The 16,737-nt window shown below is 34.9% G+C and overlaps 1 protein-coding gene across 2 annotated transcripts in view; it reads right to left on the bottom strand.

Moving 5' to 3' along the window:
- Window positions 1-856: 856 nt before the first annotated feature.
- The window catches only part of LOC150097407 (RCC1-like G exchanging factor-like protein), a 264,930-nt gene continuing 249,049 nt past the window's right edge, over window positions 857-16,737 (bottom strand). For both annotated transcript variants that reach the window (XM_090407234.1, XM_090407235.1), the window contains exons 11-12: window positions 9,715-9,800; window positions 857-1,070 (exon numbers count right to left, since the gene is read on the bottom strand). In XM_090407234.1, coding sequence (XP_090263360.1) covers window positions 993-1,070; window positions 9,715-9,800 — 164 coding nt within the window. In that variant the 3' untranslated portion in view covers window positions 857-992. The remainder of the gene's footprint in view (window positions 1,071-9,714; window positions 9,801-16,737) is intronic.

Raw genomic sequence — 16,737 nt, 5'->3', positions numbered from 1 at the left:
TTTTTAAAGTAATAATATGATTGTTTAAAATGCTATGTATATGCTTATATTTTACAATAAACATTATAAAGCTTTTTTGTTTTAGTGAAACAAATAAACGCAACCTGTTTTTATTATTATTATTATTATTATCATGTATTATGATACAATTTCTGATTTGTCCTTTATTTTCTCCAAAAAAATATGGTCCCTGTACATATAATGCGTGTGTGAGTTCGCCTGCCAGCTCAACCCAAAGAAGCAGGAATAAAATTCAACCAAGGGTTGAAACTTTGTGTGAGTTGAGCCCAGTGGTAATGAGAAGTTCAGTCGGAATGATAAACGACACCCTGTCAGGAATGTGTTAAAACTAGGAAATATATAATGAATGTTGTTATGACAGTTTCAGATGATATGGAATTCGGCCTGAAGAGAACTAGCATTTCAACTCAACACTTATCGGTTGCCTACGTCTTTGGGTCGCGTAATCTTTTGTTAACACCGCACTAAGTACATGCACGTCCTCATAGCTGCTCTCTCGTATAAAAAAAAATGTTATTTGTACGTATTGTAGTAATTAAAAAAATAAAGTTGAATAATTTATAAGAGTATAAAAGGATATCACCTGTAAATCGTCGACATGCCACCTCTGGCACGCATGCCATAGGTTCACCATCTATGATCTAAATAGTTCATTTTTAGGCTGAATGAATCTGAGTCTAGAAATAAATATTTTGATGAAGTCAACAGGTAATCAACTATCAGAAAATTCTGAGAGATAGATATTGTTTTTATAGATGCAAATTACAAAAATGTCATAATAATATTTTTATGATCTACTGAACTACAAATAGCTCATGAAGATAAAGCCAAACAATTTAATGGTCTTGATTTTACATACATATAAATGTATCAAAAATCTAGCAAATTATTTGAGAAAAAATGCCCATAAGGATCTTCTGCTTCTATTCTGGATATAAAATCATACCTTAAGGAAAAATCACTAATTGAAGTTAACTGAATGACTGACATAAAGCTGCAGTATGATCAAATCCGCATGATACTTTTAAAACTTTTGCAGGCACATTTACCTAATAATAGGAAAAATAATTATAAGATATCATGTGTTCATCGATACATAAGCATGCAATCATATAATGTGAAACATAAAAATGAAAATAAAATGAAAAAATGATACTTGTTATAAAGCTTTTCATCAAAAACACTCCCTTACCCAGTAAAAAAGTCTAGATGCATACCTGTCAAATACCTGATCGTTCTAATTTGAAAGATCAGGAATTTGTATTTGTCAACTTAAACTTTTAAAAATTTAGATTTTTTATTTTCTAAACCAAAGTTTGTCAAAAAAGTTTTCCGACATATTTATTTACTAACAAATTTTATTTCTGAGTTAAATCTAATTAAACTTATCAAAAAATAAAATGAAAATAAAAAAGGGGTTGAAAGTAACAATACTCGAGAATAATATGAAACTGATAAATAGGATACCTAAAGATATATGCAAATTTCAAAAATAATAGTTCAGAAACATATATAAATATACTATTTTCTATACTGTATTATGAAACATAAACAGTGATATCAATAATCAAGTCTGGTTTATACCTGTTAATGACTGTTAATGGCAGGTGTTATGAGCAGCAGTTTAGGTGGTGAATGAAACTGGAGTTTTTGTCGCAAGCCACTTATAGTGTTTTTTTTTTTTTTCTGGGAGTACTGTGGCACATTTCTAGATGGCCTGGATATTTGATAAGAATTATGAGCAGAGTTGAGAATGAAAGCTCTCATACCGACATTGATAATTTCTATAACAACATGATCACAACAAGGATCTGGAGAGCAGAAACAGTAGTCTGGCCATGGAAAGGAGTGAAAGTCTAAGATCTTTCCACTTGGCATTATTAAAGTGTCAAAGGACACAAGGATGTGAATGGCTTACAGGAGGGCATTCTCCTAGAGATGAAAACTGGATGAGATTATGAATTACCAAGAGAAGCAGTCTCTCAATGGTGTATCTGGAAGGAGAACTGATTAAGAAAAGATGCACAGGACTGACAGGAATTCTGATTGGGCAATGAACAATTTCTTTAGGTCATTGCTTACAGCAAAGAATACCTCAGCTACTCTTCTAGGTTAGTTTGTGAAATTGGAAAAAAAAAAGGGTGCCACTTATAGTTATGGACATTAAAGATGTCAAGGAAGATGACTTCACTGGTCATATTGTCATATTGTCATATAATAAAGTCCAAATTTAGCATTAAAAAATTCCATTACAATTAACATTTCATATCACATTCATACACTAATGAATTTTATATATAATCCTGTTTCTTTCAATTGCAAGAGCTGATCAGTTTCGTTAAGAATATTATTCTTGATGAAAGTGATTTAATGATACACACTGAATAACAAAATTCTTGAAGTCAGCATGCTCACTTCAATTTAGAAGTCATCACTTTTTATCACAATATTCAGTGACTGGAGAGTGGTCTATTGTTTTCAGTCACTACAAGCTCTGCACTACATAAGTCAAAATAAATATTGTTTTGAGTAATATTTAGCTGAAATGCAGGTAGCCTTCCCAAGATGGTTATGGAGTTTAAAATGTAAGATTCTGGTATAAACCTCTACTGCTGTGGATGCCTTAATATCCTAGTTGAGAGAATCAACTTATAAATGAGAGGTACATTGAACAACTTTAAGTTGTTCACTATACAATTTCATCATCATCAAATTCCTGACATTTACCCTCAAGGGGGTGTACAGGATATGACACTACATCATTAAAAATTTACATCATTACAAACTTCCTACCTACAATTTTCTGCCAAATTAGTCTGTTACCTGTCAGAGCTACAACATTCTCAGATCTTATATTTATATATCTATCTTCTAAGGCACTTTGTACCGTATCAATCCTGCTATATCTTGGTCTTCCTCTGGGTCGTTTTGCTGCTAACCTGGCAGAGAACACTTGTTTTGCTAATCTTTCCTCGCTCATTCTGTTTAAGTGACCATACCACCTGAGATTAGCTCTGCTAACACATTCCTGGATGCTGACAATGTCAAGTTCTTTCCTAATATCCTCCTTTTTAATATGATATTGCCATTGATGCCATCTGTTCACGCCTATAATCCTTCTCGGGACTCTCATATCTACGGTCTCTAGTCTTTGGTGAAGTGTTTTACTTCTGACCCAGGCTCTTAGATCCATAAGTTAAAACTGGTTTGAACACTGTCTTGTATACAGCTAATTTAGTGTTTTGACTAATTTCTCTCTTATTATATATAAATTTATTCAGTTGACTTCCTACCATACCAGCTTTGTTGATTCTGTTGTCTATTTCCATATTTAATTTACCATCTTCACTAAAAATAGTGCCTAAGTAGCTGAAATGTTTTACTTGTTCTATAGGTTCTCCATTCACAATGCAGCTGATATTTTCAATGCTTCTGCCTATTTTCATTATCTTTGTCTTGTTATTGCTGACCTTCATACCATATCTATCACAACAGTTATTCAATTTAGTCAGGGAATCTTGCAAACTTGTAGCAGATTTATATAGAAGTATAACATCATCCGCATAAAGCAAAGAGCTGACATTACCATCTCCAATTTTGATATCAGGTTTAATACCACTTTCCTTCATAATGTGATCCACATAAATAATGAATAACAGAGGGGATAATGTACATCCTTGTCTCACACCAGATTTAACATTAAACCACCTTCAATTCTAACTGCTGACTTACAACTCAAATAAAGACTTAATAATGCCCATTGACACCATATAACTGTAGTGTATTGAATAGCTTCTCTCTTGGCACCTCATCATATGCCTTATCCAGATCTACAAAACTCAAACAGAGATCATTGTTATATTCCCATGATTTCTCCACTATTGGTCGTAAAATGAAGATCTGATCCTGACAGCCTCTATTTGGCCTAAATCCAGCTTGTTCTTCACCAAGCTTCTCTTCCACAATCCTTCTCAACCATTTCTCAAGTATACTGGCATAAATCTTACCAGGAACTCAGTAGAGAAATACCTCTGTAATTCTCACAATCAGTTTTATTTCAATTTTTATATATGGGTACTATGAGAGCTTTCATACCTCCATACTTCAGCATTTCTGGTCTAACATCATCTACTCCAGCTGCCTTTCCACATTTCAAGCCTTTGATGGCTTTTTCTACTTCAAGTATGGATATGTATTCTTGACTGTATGCCTGTTGAGTACTTTTTACCACTGTGCTATCACTGCTTGTTTCATTTAGCAATTTTTCGAAGTAATTACTCCATACTTCAAGGATATCTTTTTCTACTGTTTTCGTGTTATCTTTATCACCTCTAATTCCTTTTACAGCACTCTTTCCTCCATTTCTGAGCTGCTTCTTCTTCAACAACCTTCAGAATATCTTGCCACCTTCTTGATATTTATTTTCTATGTTCTTACCAAAGTCTTCCCATGACTTTTGTTTAGCTAGTTTTACACAGCTGTGTTTAGCATTCATACATTTGTCTCTGTATTCTCTAAGAGCACAAGCTGACTTATTTGCCAGGAACTTTTGATATGCTTTCTTCTTTTCCTTCACTGTCTCTTTAACTTCCTGTGTTCAGCATGGAGTTCTAATTTTTCTATCCTTGCAGACAACTTCACCAAATGCCTCTCTAGCTGAATCAATCAGGGTTTTCTTCAAGGCTTGCCACTGAATCTCCAAGGTTTGGATCCTGTTCTCAAACTCTTTCATTTTTCCTTCAATAATCTTTGTGTATTTTAGTCTACAGTTCATCTCTGAGAGCTGCTCAACTTTAATTCGCTTTAAAACTTTCTTACATGTTATTCTTTTCAATATGAAATTCAATTTTATCTGCTCAAGACTAACTGGTAATCACTTCCAATTTCAAATTCTCTGTACACTCTGGTGTCCTACATCAGAGAGAAAACATCACTATCAACAATAATATAGTCAATGAGACTTTTCTTATTCCTTGCCTCTTCTCTCTATGTGAATTTGTGCACATTTTTATGTTGGAACATGGTGTTAGTAGTAGCCAGTCCATGTCCTGAGCAGAAATCCAACAGGTATTTGCCATTATTATTAGCTTTGCTCTTTTTCTCCAAATTTTCCCAAAATATTTTTGTATGTCTGACAATCATTTCCTACTCTGCTATTTAGATCCCCAATTTTTCATTTTTCATTGTGTCAGTTGCTTTTTCTAAAGCCTCAAAAAATTCCTGCACTTCTATCTTAGGAGAACCTTCTGTTGGACCATAATCACAAATTCGTCTAACCGAATATTATTGGCTATTGCTGGAGGCAGGTTGTATATCCCACATTCAATGAAAGCCATTATTTCGGCTTTTGGAACTTCTTTAAGAGTAACGGCAAAATTGTGTCCCCAACTTAACGCACTTGTGGCTTCTTTGGTTAAGGTTACCGATGATAAGTTCACCACAATGCCATCTTGATATAATTGTGTAGCATTGCATTGCTGGAGGAATTCAAATTTCTTCTGGTGCAAGTTTTTAACTTTGGCGAATTCTTTGTTGGCTGTAGAGTCAGAGATGTTATCCAGGATATCCCATAGTTCTGGGTTCAAAATGTTAGATAGTATATCATAGTGCACTGATATACTGATAGTATATCACATAGTGCACAGGTTAGCCTTCTTTAAAAGGTGCCGAGATACCAATTTAATACCAAACTCTATAAAAATTAAGAACAAGTTTCACTCGGCCAAAGTCCAAAGTATTTATAAACAAGCGAGTTTATAAATACTTATTTCATATACAACAGAATATGAAATAAGCTACTCGCCGAAAACTTTCAAAAATAAATTCTTCCATCAGTGCACTATGTGATATACTATCTAACATTTTGAATGCAGAGCTATGGGATATCCTGGATATCATCTCTGACTCTAGAGCCAACAAAGAATTTGCCACAGTTAAAAATCAGCACCAGAATAAATTTGAAATCCTCCAGCAATGCAATGCTACGCAATTACATAAAGATGGTGTCGTGGTGAACTTATCATCAGTAACCCTAAACAAAGAAGCCACGAGTGCGTTAAGTCAGGGACACAATTTTAGCGTTATTACTCCTAAAGAAGTTCCAAAAGCCGAAATAATGGCTTCTGTTGCACGTGGGATATACGACCTGCCTCCAGCAATAGCCAATAATATTCGGTTAGACATGACCAATATCCTAATCCATTCTAAGCCTCTCAAAAATAATATCTCACACAAAAAAATAATGGCTCTAAAAGAGCTACGCAATAATAACCACATTACCATAACCAAATCAGAGAAAGAAAATGCAACCGTAGTGATGGATACAACAGAATATGAAAGCAAAATGCATGCACTTCCCCAAGACCAGTCAGCATATCAAATTATAGATCGAGATCCCACCAACTCACAAAAGAATAAGGTGTGCAAGTTATTGAACAAAGTCACTTCCTGGCCAAAAGAAATAGTCAACAAACTCAAACCCTTCCACGTTATAACACCCAGGATATATGGAGCTCCAAAAATTCACAAAAAAAGTACACCTTTACGCCCTATTGTAGATAGTATAAAAAGTCCTACATATAAACTAGCTAAACATTTAGCCAAACTACTAGCCATTACACAAACAATTCTCCCTCTTTTGTTAAAAATTCTATCCACCTAAAAAGTATTTTAGAAAACTGCACCTTAAATAGTTCAGACTTAATGGTGAGTTTTGATATTGCCTCATTATTCACGAATGTACCATCAACTAAAACACTTGACTTATTAAATTCACAATTTCCCCCTGATATATTTCAGCTATTTAAATTCACAGTACAGGCAGGTTATTTTACATGGAAAGGGAAAATATACAAACAATTAGATGGGACAGCTATGGGACCCTCTTAGCCAACTTGTACATAGAAAATCTGGAAAAGTTAGCTATCAACACAGCCTCTCTCAAACCTAGTCTTTGGCTATGCTATGTTGATGATGTGTTTGCTATTTGGCCACATGGCCCAGACACGCTGAATACATTTTTAGTGCATCTAAATAGCCAGCACCCTAAAATCCATTTTACAATGGAACTAGAAGCCAATGACTGCCTGCCCTGATGGACACACTGATCACATGTCTTCCAGAAGGTTCCTTATCATTCTCAGTTTATAGAAAACCCACACATATATGGAGATATTTACACAAACAATCACACCATCACCCTTCTCAACAATATGGTATCTTAAAAACACTAACCCATAGACTAGAACAATTTGTTCCAATGATGTTGCTCTCACTGTTGAACCTTCCATCATCCATATAACATCCATAAGATAGATAAAATACTAAATGCTACCCAGAAGTCCCCCCCCCCCACTATCTACCACAGAAGACTACAACAAAACTATCACCATCCCATACATTATAGGCACATCTGAAAAGTTATCTAGGATGCTAAACAAACACCAACTACGCACTGTATTTAAACCTTATGTGAAATTGGCAACTCTCATCCGTTCACCTAAGGATCGATTCACTCCTTTATCACATCCAGGAGTCTATGAAGTGCCCTGTTCATGTCATCGAGCTTACTATGGGCAGACAGGAAGAACTGTGAACATCTGAAAAGATTATTCAGGCCTCCATGGAGTCAAAAGACTCATCGTGTGAGGTCCTTCCTAAGAAACACAAAGTCTATCAAGACTCATCGAGGGGAGGTTCCCCCCCCCACGAGAAGCACAAAGTCTATCATACCACTCCTCATTGACCGTTCTTGTTCTCACCACTCCATCAGGCAATGCATTCCATGATTCAACCACCCTCCATGCAAAGAAACTACTCCTCACCCTCTTGCAAACAGTTTCCGTTCGTAACTTCCAAGGATGACCTCTTGTCATCACTCCTTCCCACTGTTCAACCAAGCAAAAGAACTCCCCCCGCCTTTGTAACCTTTCAACAGTTAATTTATCCCTTTCAAATCCTGTGGACCAAATCTGAGAACAATAGTCTAAGTGTGGTCTAATCAGAGACTTATACAACGGAATGATAACCCTTTTATCTCTGCAGGTCAGCATCCTTCTCATTATTGCAGCAATCCTCTGTGTTAGCCTCACCACCTTTGCAATATGTCCCCAAAATTTCAGGTTTCTATCAATCATCAACCCCCAGATATCTTGTCTCCCCTACTTCCTCCAGTATAACTCCTCCCATAGAGTATGCAGCGTCCCATCGATGTTTCCCAAACCTCAAGACCGACAAATATATCCGGCAGATTAATCCCATAGCCATATTCGCTATGGCTATGGGATTAATCTGCTGCACACAGGATCAATTGGAAAAAAACAAAAGTACTGCACAGAAGCTTGTACAAGTTAGAGAGGTTGTTCCTGGAATCAACAGAAGCCTTAAAACATACTCCAAACCTCAACAAATATGGCTGTATAAATCTACCAAAGATTTGGGAAACAGTTATCCTAAGACCAAATTAATTTTTTTTTTTCAAAACTTTGGACTACTATTTTTTAAAGCTTTCAAAGACTACTATTTGAACTACTATTTTTCAAAACTTCAGACTACTTTTTTTTTTTTTTTTTAACTTAGATGGTGCCTAATTAGGACTTTAGTCTTGTGTTGCATGCTGCAATTAGTCCCACTGTTACACCGGATTGTGGTTGTTTTGCTATTGTAACAAACTTTGTTTGTTTGTTTCCTCTAAAGATGCTGGATATAATACCAACAAAATATTAGCTTTTAAGTTAATAAATAGTTATTTTCTTATCAATCTGTGTTCACATCAATATCGTTAAAATACAATTCAACAAGGAGATCATTGGTTTGCTCAGAAGTCATTTTGACTTTATATACCAATCAGTTTACTGTATATGTGGAGTTAACAATGTTTTATATGGTAATGACAGTGAGGTGCTATTTGTCTGTCCATGTTATTCTTTAGCAATTAAGTCACCTTTGCAGAAAGACTTAATTATGGATACTATTAATATTAACTTTTCATGGTACTGACTCACACCACCACCTAATAATAAATTATGTTAATTTATTACAGTACAATTAATTTGCTGGATTTTAGACAAGTATTCTTGGAGAACAGAAAATGTACGTCATTTACAGGCAAGTATTTGTGAAAATAATTCAGGCTTTACTTTAAAAAAAAAAAAAAAAAAAGAACTAACATTCTACTTGGGCACCCTCTAGAAGTGCATACTTTTATCAATCTTTTTATAAAAATTTTCCTCATTATTAAAATATTCTTCTCCTAAGAATAATAATAATAATCATCAGTTTCCTGATATATAGCCTCAAGGGACGTTAAGGCTATTTTGAGAGCACTATATATTAAATTTACATTATTATTAATCTCCTATCTTCCTCCAAATTAGTCTTATTACTTGTCAGCACTCCAATATTCTCAGGTTTAACATTTCATGCTTCTAAGGCATTTTGGACTGAATCAATTCACTTTGACCTTAGTCTTCCTCTGGGTCTCTTTCATGCCATCTTGGCATGAAACATCTCTTTTACTAACCTTTCATCACCCATTCTATTTAATTGGCCATACCACCTTAGGTAAGCTCTGCTTACACATCCTTGAATGCTAACAATGTCAAGTTCCTTTCTAATATCTTCAGTTTTAATATGAACACAGAATAATAAGAATAAGAAAAAAACAATATATATATATATATATATATTTCTTACCCTAAATGGAAAAAACTGATCAATATGATGACCTAGCCCAAGGCATCGTTTTCGGTTCTTACCCCACATATACAGTTCTCCAATATCTGAAAAACATGAAACAAATAATCCTAATAACAATTTAATCTTATAATAAAAAAAAGACATTAATTAAGCTTCCATATGTTTAGAGAAAATTAATTTTGTAAGGAAAAAATTCAAGTGCTTTTGTGGCCCTGGGGAAATTGTGTTTGCATTAGGCACCCCAAAGAAAGACTGTTGAATTCAACAATTAACAGAATTGAAAGTTCAGTTCTAGTTGTTGACTAGAGGAACTTCTTCTAAGCTTTTTTTTTTCAACAGGTTATTGAATTAAGTGATCTCTAACACATGGAGGTAAGTTTTTCTCTCCTGTCCTGGAAACTCAGGTTTATAACCATGCATCACAAAAATTTAACTATAGAACACTCTCTCTCTCTCACTTACAATAATACAAGTGTTTAGGGCCATAAGATGCAGCAGTTATCTTCTATACCTACTCTCTCCCCTCTCCCTTCTGAAAAGATTTCGTTCAATGATAGATTGGTCTCACTATAGTGAAGGCTTGAAGGGTGGATGCTGGAAGCCCACATCTTCACTTATCTCCATACAACCTCAAGTCATCATCTCTTTGCTATTTGGCTATCCTGAAACTGCACTACTTTCACTTTTTGCTAAAATCAACAGCCTGCAAATTCAGACAACTTCACAAAGGAGAAAGAAAAGGAAGAAAAATTAGTGTTCCTAAATATCTTTCTTTCCTGCTCTCCATCTGGCATACTGACAACTTCAGTATATTGTAAACCTACCTTTACAGCGTGATACATACAAGACTCTGACCAACATCTGTCTCAGGATTAGAGATAGATGATGAAAATTTTTCCCACTTGGTTATACTATATATTAAAGATGCCAAGAAATTATATTCTTGGTTTAATCCTTTATCCAAGTGTAAGCAAACAAAGTTTATGCATGAAGTAACTTCACAACTGGGCAACTTGTATATATAGAGGCTAATGACTTCACATCAACTGCCTTAGTATCCTATCATGCAAAGCAAATATCCTTGTGAACATGTATAATGCTGTGAATTGTGGAAAGGGTCACTATCCAGACCAGTTTCAACCTTTATTGAGGTCTTAATAAAGTGGGAGCTAGTCCCACTAACTCCAACCTTGATACCAAGGTTGAAGTAATGCAGAAGTCATATTTCCACATAGCCAAAAGCAGGACCGGTGCATAGTATTTTTCTTGTGTGTGCGATTAATGTTCGCCGCCTTTCCAAAAAAGTTTTTTTTGAATAAAGCGTGAATAAAACGAACAGTAAATGAAAAACAAATGAAAACCGCTTTACAGTATAATGTTACCTATGGATTAGTCTTGCTTATACAAATATTTTCAAGTTATATAAATTTTCAAAATAATATAAAATATTAATATAAAGTGAAGAGATTTATTCAAATATTCTTTACATTAATTTTGCTAAAAGGAACTTGTCTGGCTTTCATTTAAGAGAAATCCTGTCGCAGTACATCAGTGTTGATGTACTGCGACAGGATTTCTCTAGACTGAGCAATATTATTTTCTATTGAAATTAGTGCCAAACCATTTAGTTTTTCTTGACTCATGCTTGATCGCAGGTAGTTCTTTATTAACTGTAATTTAGAATATGTTCTCTCTCCCTTAGCAACTGAAACAGGCAAAGTCAATAGTATTCTCAATGCAATCAGTGAATTTGCAAAGAGTTCTTCAAGGTTGTTGTTATAAATCCACTTCAAAACCATTTCTGGTGTACTATTTTCTTCAATTTTTCTAGATAATAATTTCAGCTCTATTTGCAGTTCTGCTTCGATGTCCTTGTTTTCTTTGTCACTTAATGCTTTTTCTAATGAACTACATTTTTCTTCCAATTGTTGGTCTTCTATGTTATCGCATTCTGTAATGCTCTTTTTTGTAACTTTTTCGGTATATTTTCATAAATTTTAATCAAAAATTACAGTGATATAATCGGGTCCAGGATACAATTTCAGAATTTATTTGTTCGTTTCCAGGAAGATCTGAAGGGGCCCGAACGGAAGATGACATACATTCATAATTATATGTACCATTCTGTACCATTCATTGTTTGTTTAACCTCTTATCTCATATTTTGACATCTTTTAGGCACCTTTTCTTCTGCGGCGCCTGTGTATATTGCACACACCACAAGCCGGACCTGGCCAAAAGGTGTTAAGCCTTATTATTAAAACACTCTGGATTAGAGAAAGATGTTGAAAGTTTTTCCACTTGGTTATACTATAAATTAAAGATGCCAAGAAATTATATAATGACACTGGATGCCCACTACGAGTTATCTCGTAGTGACCAGGATGATTTATGATGCCAACTACAATCATTCTAGTAGCAAATACATACTAACTATATGTAATGGGCATCTGTGGCAAGTCCATTCAAAGATTTGATGATGGCAGGAAATGAAACAAGTCATAAATAAAATGGATTTATTAAGAAAATAAAAAAAACATTCACATTTTCAACTAAAAGTTTTCTAGTAGCAAAAAACAAGGTATATAAAATATTTTTATGCATGATATTTCTTGAAACATTCTTCCACACGAGATGGGTTTTCTTCACAAACTGGGCAAAAAATCTTGTTTCTCACTGGTGTTTTTCAATCGTACAAATATAGCAATGTTTAGTTGGTTGTGATTTTTTCAGTTTGCACAAGCTGCTGCAGTGAAACAATACACAGCAATAAGTAGAACAGGTAGAAGGATACAAGATAATTCATAGCTGGCATACAGAAGTACCTACTTCTTTCAAAACGCCAACTATGCAATAATCGAGCGATGTTTTTTTTTTAAAAAAAACTCATTTTATCACAAAAAGTATCAAGAAATCAAAATTCCTCATTTTCCTATTGAATAAAGTATATTACAGACTGTGGCATCTGGGAACTGACTTGACGAACCCCCTGTGGCAGTCAACTGTTAATAAACTTTTCTGGAGAAAAGTTTACTAACAGTTGCCTTTTTTATTAACTGTTTATTAACAGGAAAAATGTGAAAATTACCTTTTACCAGGTTTCTTGTGATTTTTGTTTAGAAGAGGTTACAAGAAATTCTGGTTAATCTTTGAAAAAAATGGTTCATCAAATCAAATGTTACCTATGATGAAAAGTGAGTATGTTTAAACAAAGTGAAGAAGCAAAATATGAAGTAGCTTCCGGCCACAATAGGAGGGCAGTTTAAGAATGGGGTCATGCTGTACATTTGGTAGAATTTCAAGTACACTCTGCACTATAAACTGGTGACAGAAGGGTACACTATCACTGCCAATTCATCTTCTGAACAACTAGAACAAGTGAATGCTGTTGATATGAGAAGAACCAAACCAAACCATTTAAATTGAGAGTAGGTGCTCTACCATAAATTATCAAAAATCCACACAGCAGCTTGAATGCAAAAAAAAAAAAAAAAAAAAAAAACCAGATGGAGGTGAACATACCACTTCATCAGGTATGGTCTGCCATCTTTCTGATGAGCAGCTCACTTCCTAAACAGAATGTATTCTCCTCATGTTGAGAGCTGGTGTCAACAGGTTTACAGTTGTCAAGAGTCAAGCTTATTGCATAAGTATCAAACTACTGGCAGAGAGATTTTTTAAGAATACAGAACCACAACAGTTTATGTTTTAAACTTATACATTGTCATACTGCAATAAACTGAAACAGGAATTAGTTTAAAATACTCAAATTAATTTAAAAGCTTAGATTTCTTCAACGCAACACAAGTATTGTTAGAGCTAGCATAATGGACTAGTGACTGCACTATGGAAACTTTCCATGTAACATGACGATAATTATCAGAACATCTTAATTGTAATTTAAACTAATTGAACTTTGATGATTTTGTTATTAATAATAATAATAATTATTATCTGAGACTTCCAGGGAGTCAAGGACTTATCAAGAGAGGCTATAAATCACCCAAACCAGCTGTCATACCCTCCCAGTCATTTACACTACATGCATTCACTATCCCTAGAGGCAAACTATTCCACTCACTCACTGCTCTGTAAGTGACTGTGAACAAACTTCATTTCCATGGATGCCCCTGTGTTCTCTCCCCACCTTCCATAAATGAAAAATGAAAAATTTCATCAGACAATAACCTATAACACCCATTCAAAAGTTAACAGAACTCTATCATATCACCCCCTCTTTCTCCTGTTAACCAGAGTCTGTAATCCACATACTCGAAATTTGTCCTCATAATCTAAATCCCATAATCTGATATAATCTTTGTAACTCTTCTTTGCACCACTTGCATAGCTTCTTTATCCCCTTGGAACCAGGGAGACCAAATCTGTTTACAATAATCCAGGTTGAGTCTTATCAAGGACTTATAAAGAGGCAAAATGACTTTTTTATCCTTCGTGTTAATATTCACTTCAACATTGCAATTATCCTCAAATTCCTAACCACCATCATGCCAAGATTCCTAGCCTCATCAGTTTCTTGTAGCATAACCCCACTAATATAATATACTGCTGGAAATCTCATTATGTCAAAGTGCATAACTTTACACTTACTAACATTATCATTTGCCCAAATTTCTAGCTTATTGAAATAATTTTGTAAGTGCTAGATATCAGTAGCAACCCTGATTGCCCTGCCTATCTTTGCATCATCGGCAAACAATTGCATGTATCCTGTTAGACCCTTCCAAACATTATTAATGTATAGACTGAACAACAATGGTCCAAGGAATGAACCCTGAGGTACACCACAGGTCACCTTAAATGTTTTTGTTTTCAATATGAAGACTATTCATTTTCAAAACTATTCAAAAAGAAGTTTCCAACTTTGTTGGCCAAATGGTTAACATATTCACTCTTTAAACAACAAGTTGTAGGTTCTTTGTCTGTGATTGTCCATAGGTAAGAGATGAATTTCATTGTCATCATCATCATCATCATCATCAAATTCCTGCCATGTACCCTCAAGGGGTGTACAGGATATGATAGTACTACATGAAAAAAATTACATCATTATTAATTTCCTATCTACAATTTTCCTCCAAATCAGTCTGTTACTTGTCAAGACTCCAACATTATCAGATCTTATATTTCTATCGTCTAAAGCATTTTGTACCGTATCAATCCACCTATATCTTGGTCTTCCTCTGGGTCATTTTGCTGCCAACCTGGCAGAGAACACTTGTTTTGCTAATCTTTCCTCGCCCATTCTGTTTAAGTGACCACACCACCTAAGATTAGCTCTGCTAACGCATTCCTGGATGCTGACAATGTCAAGTTCTTTCCTAATATCCTCGTTTTTAATATGACATGGCCATTGATGCCATCTGTTCATGCCTATGATCTTTCTCAGGACTCTCATATCTGTGGTCTCTAGTCTTTGGTCAAGTGTTTTACTTCTGACCCAGCTCTCAGATCCATAAGTTAAAACTGGTTTGAACACTGTCTTGTACACAGCTAATTTAGTGTTCCGACTGATTTCTCTCTTATACCATATGAATTTATTCAATTGACTTCCCACCATACCAGCTTTGTTGATTCTATTGTCTATTTCCATATTTAATTTACCATCTTCACTAAAAATCGTGCCTAAATAGCTGAAATGTTTTACTTGTTCCACAGGTTCTCCATTCACAACATAGTTGACATTTTCAATCATTCTGCCTATTTTCATCGTCTTTGTCTTTTTATTGCTGACCTTCATACCATATCTATTACAACAGCTATTCAATTTAGTCAGAGAATCTTGCAGACTTGTAGCAGATTTATTTAGAAGTATAACATCATCTGCATAAAGCAAAGAACTGACATTAACATCTCCAATTTTGATATCATGTTTAATACCACTTTCCTTCATAATGTGATCCATATAGATAATGAATAACAGAGGGGATAATGTACATCCTTGTCTCACACCAGATTTAACATTAAACCATCTTCCTGTATTTCCTTCAATTCTAACTGCTGACTTACAACTCAAATAGAGACTAAGTATTGCTTGATATAATGCCCCATTGACACCATATAACTGAAGCGTATTGAATAGCTTCTGTCTTGGCACCTTGTCATATGCCTTTTCCAAATCGACAAAACTTAAATACAGATCTTTGTTATATTCCCATGCTTTCTCGACTATTTGTCGTAAAGTGAAGATCTGATCCTGACAGCCTCAATTTGGCCTGAATCCAGCTTGTTCTTCACCAAGCTTTTCTTCCACAATTCTTCTCAACCGTTTCTCAAGTATACGTGCATAGATCTTGCCAGGAACACTCAGTAGGGAAATACATCTGTAATTCTCACATGCAGTTTTATTTCCCTTTTTATATATGGGTACTATGAGAGCTCTACTCCAATCATCGGGAATTCGTCCCTCTCTCCAGACTTTCTGAACTATGCAGTGCAGCCACTGTAAGACTCTTATACCACCATACTTCAGCATTTCTGGTCGAATATCATCTACTCCTGCTGCCTTTCCACATTTCAAGCCTTTGATGGCTTTTTCTACTTCTAGTATGGATATGTATTCCTGACTGCATGCCTGGTCAGTGTTTTTTACCACTGTGCTGTCATCACTGCTTGTTTCATTTAGTAGTTTTTCAAAGTAATTACTCCATACTTCAAGGATATCTTTTTCTCCCGTTTTCATGTCACCTTTATCATCTCTAACTCCTTTTACAGCACTCTTTCCTCCATTCTTAAGCTTCTTCAACAACCTCCAGAATATTTTGCCACCTTCTTGATATTTATTTTCTATATTCTTGCCAAAGTCCTCCCATGACTTTTGTTTAGCTAGTTTTACACACTGTTTAGCTTTCTTACATTTGTCTCTATATTCTCTAAGAGCACAAGCTGACTTATTTGACAGGAACTTTTGGTATGCTTTCTTCTTTTCCTTCACTGCCTCTTTAACTTCCTGTGTCCACCAGGGAGTTCTGATTTTTTTATCCTTACAGATAACCTCACCAC

Source organism: Typopeltis vanoorti, chromosome 17 (assembly GCF_054136105.1).
Source record: "Typopeltis vanoorti isolate ZY-2024b chromosome 17, IOZ_Tvanoo_1.0, whole genome shotgun sequence".
NCBI classification, from domain to species: Eukaryota; Metazoa; Arthropoda; class Arachnida; order Uropygi; family Thelyphonidae; genus Typopeltis; species Typopeltis vanoorti.
Note: the sequence above shows the minus strand (reverse complement) of the source record. Positions and strands in the feature narration are given on the sequence as shown.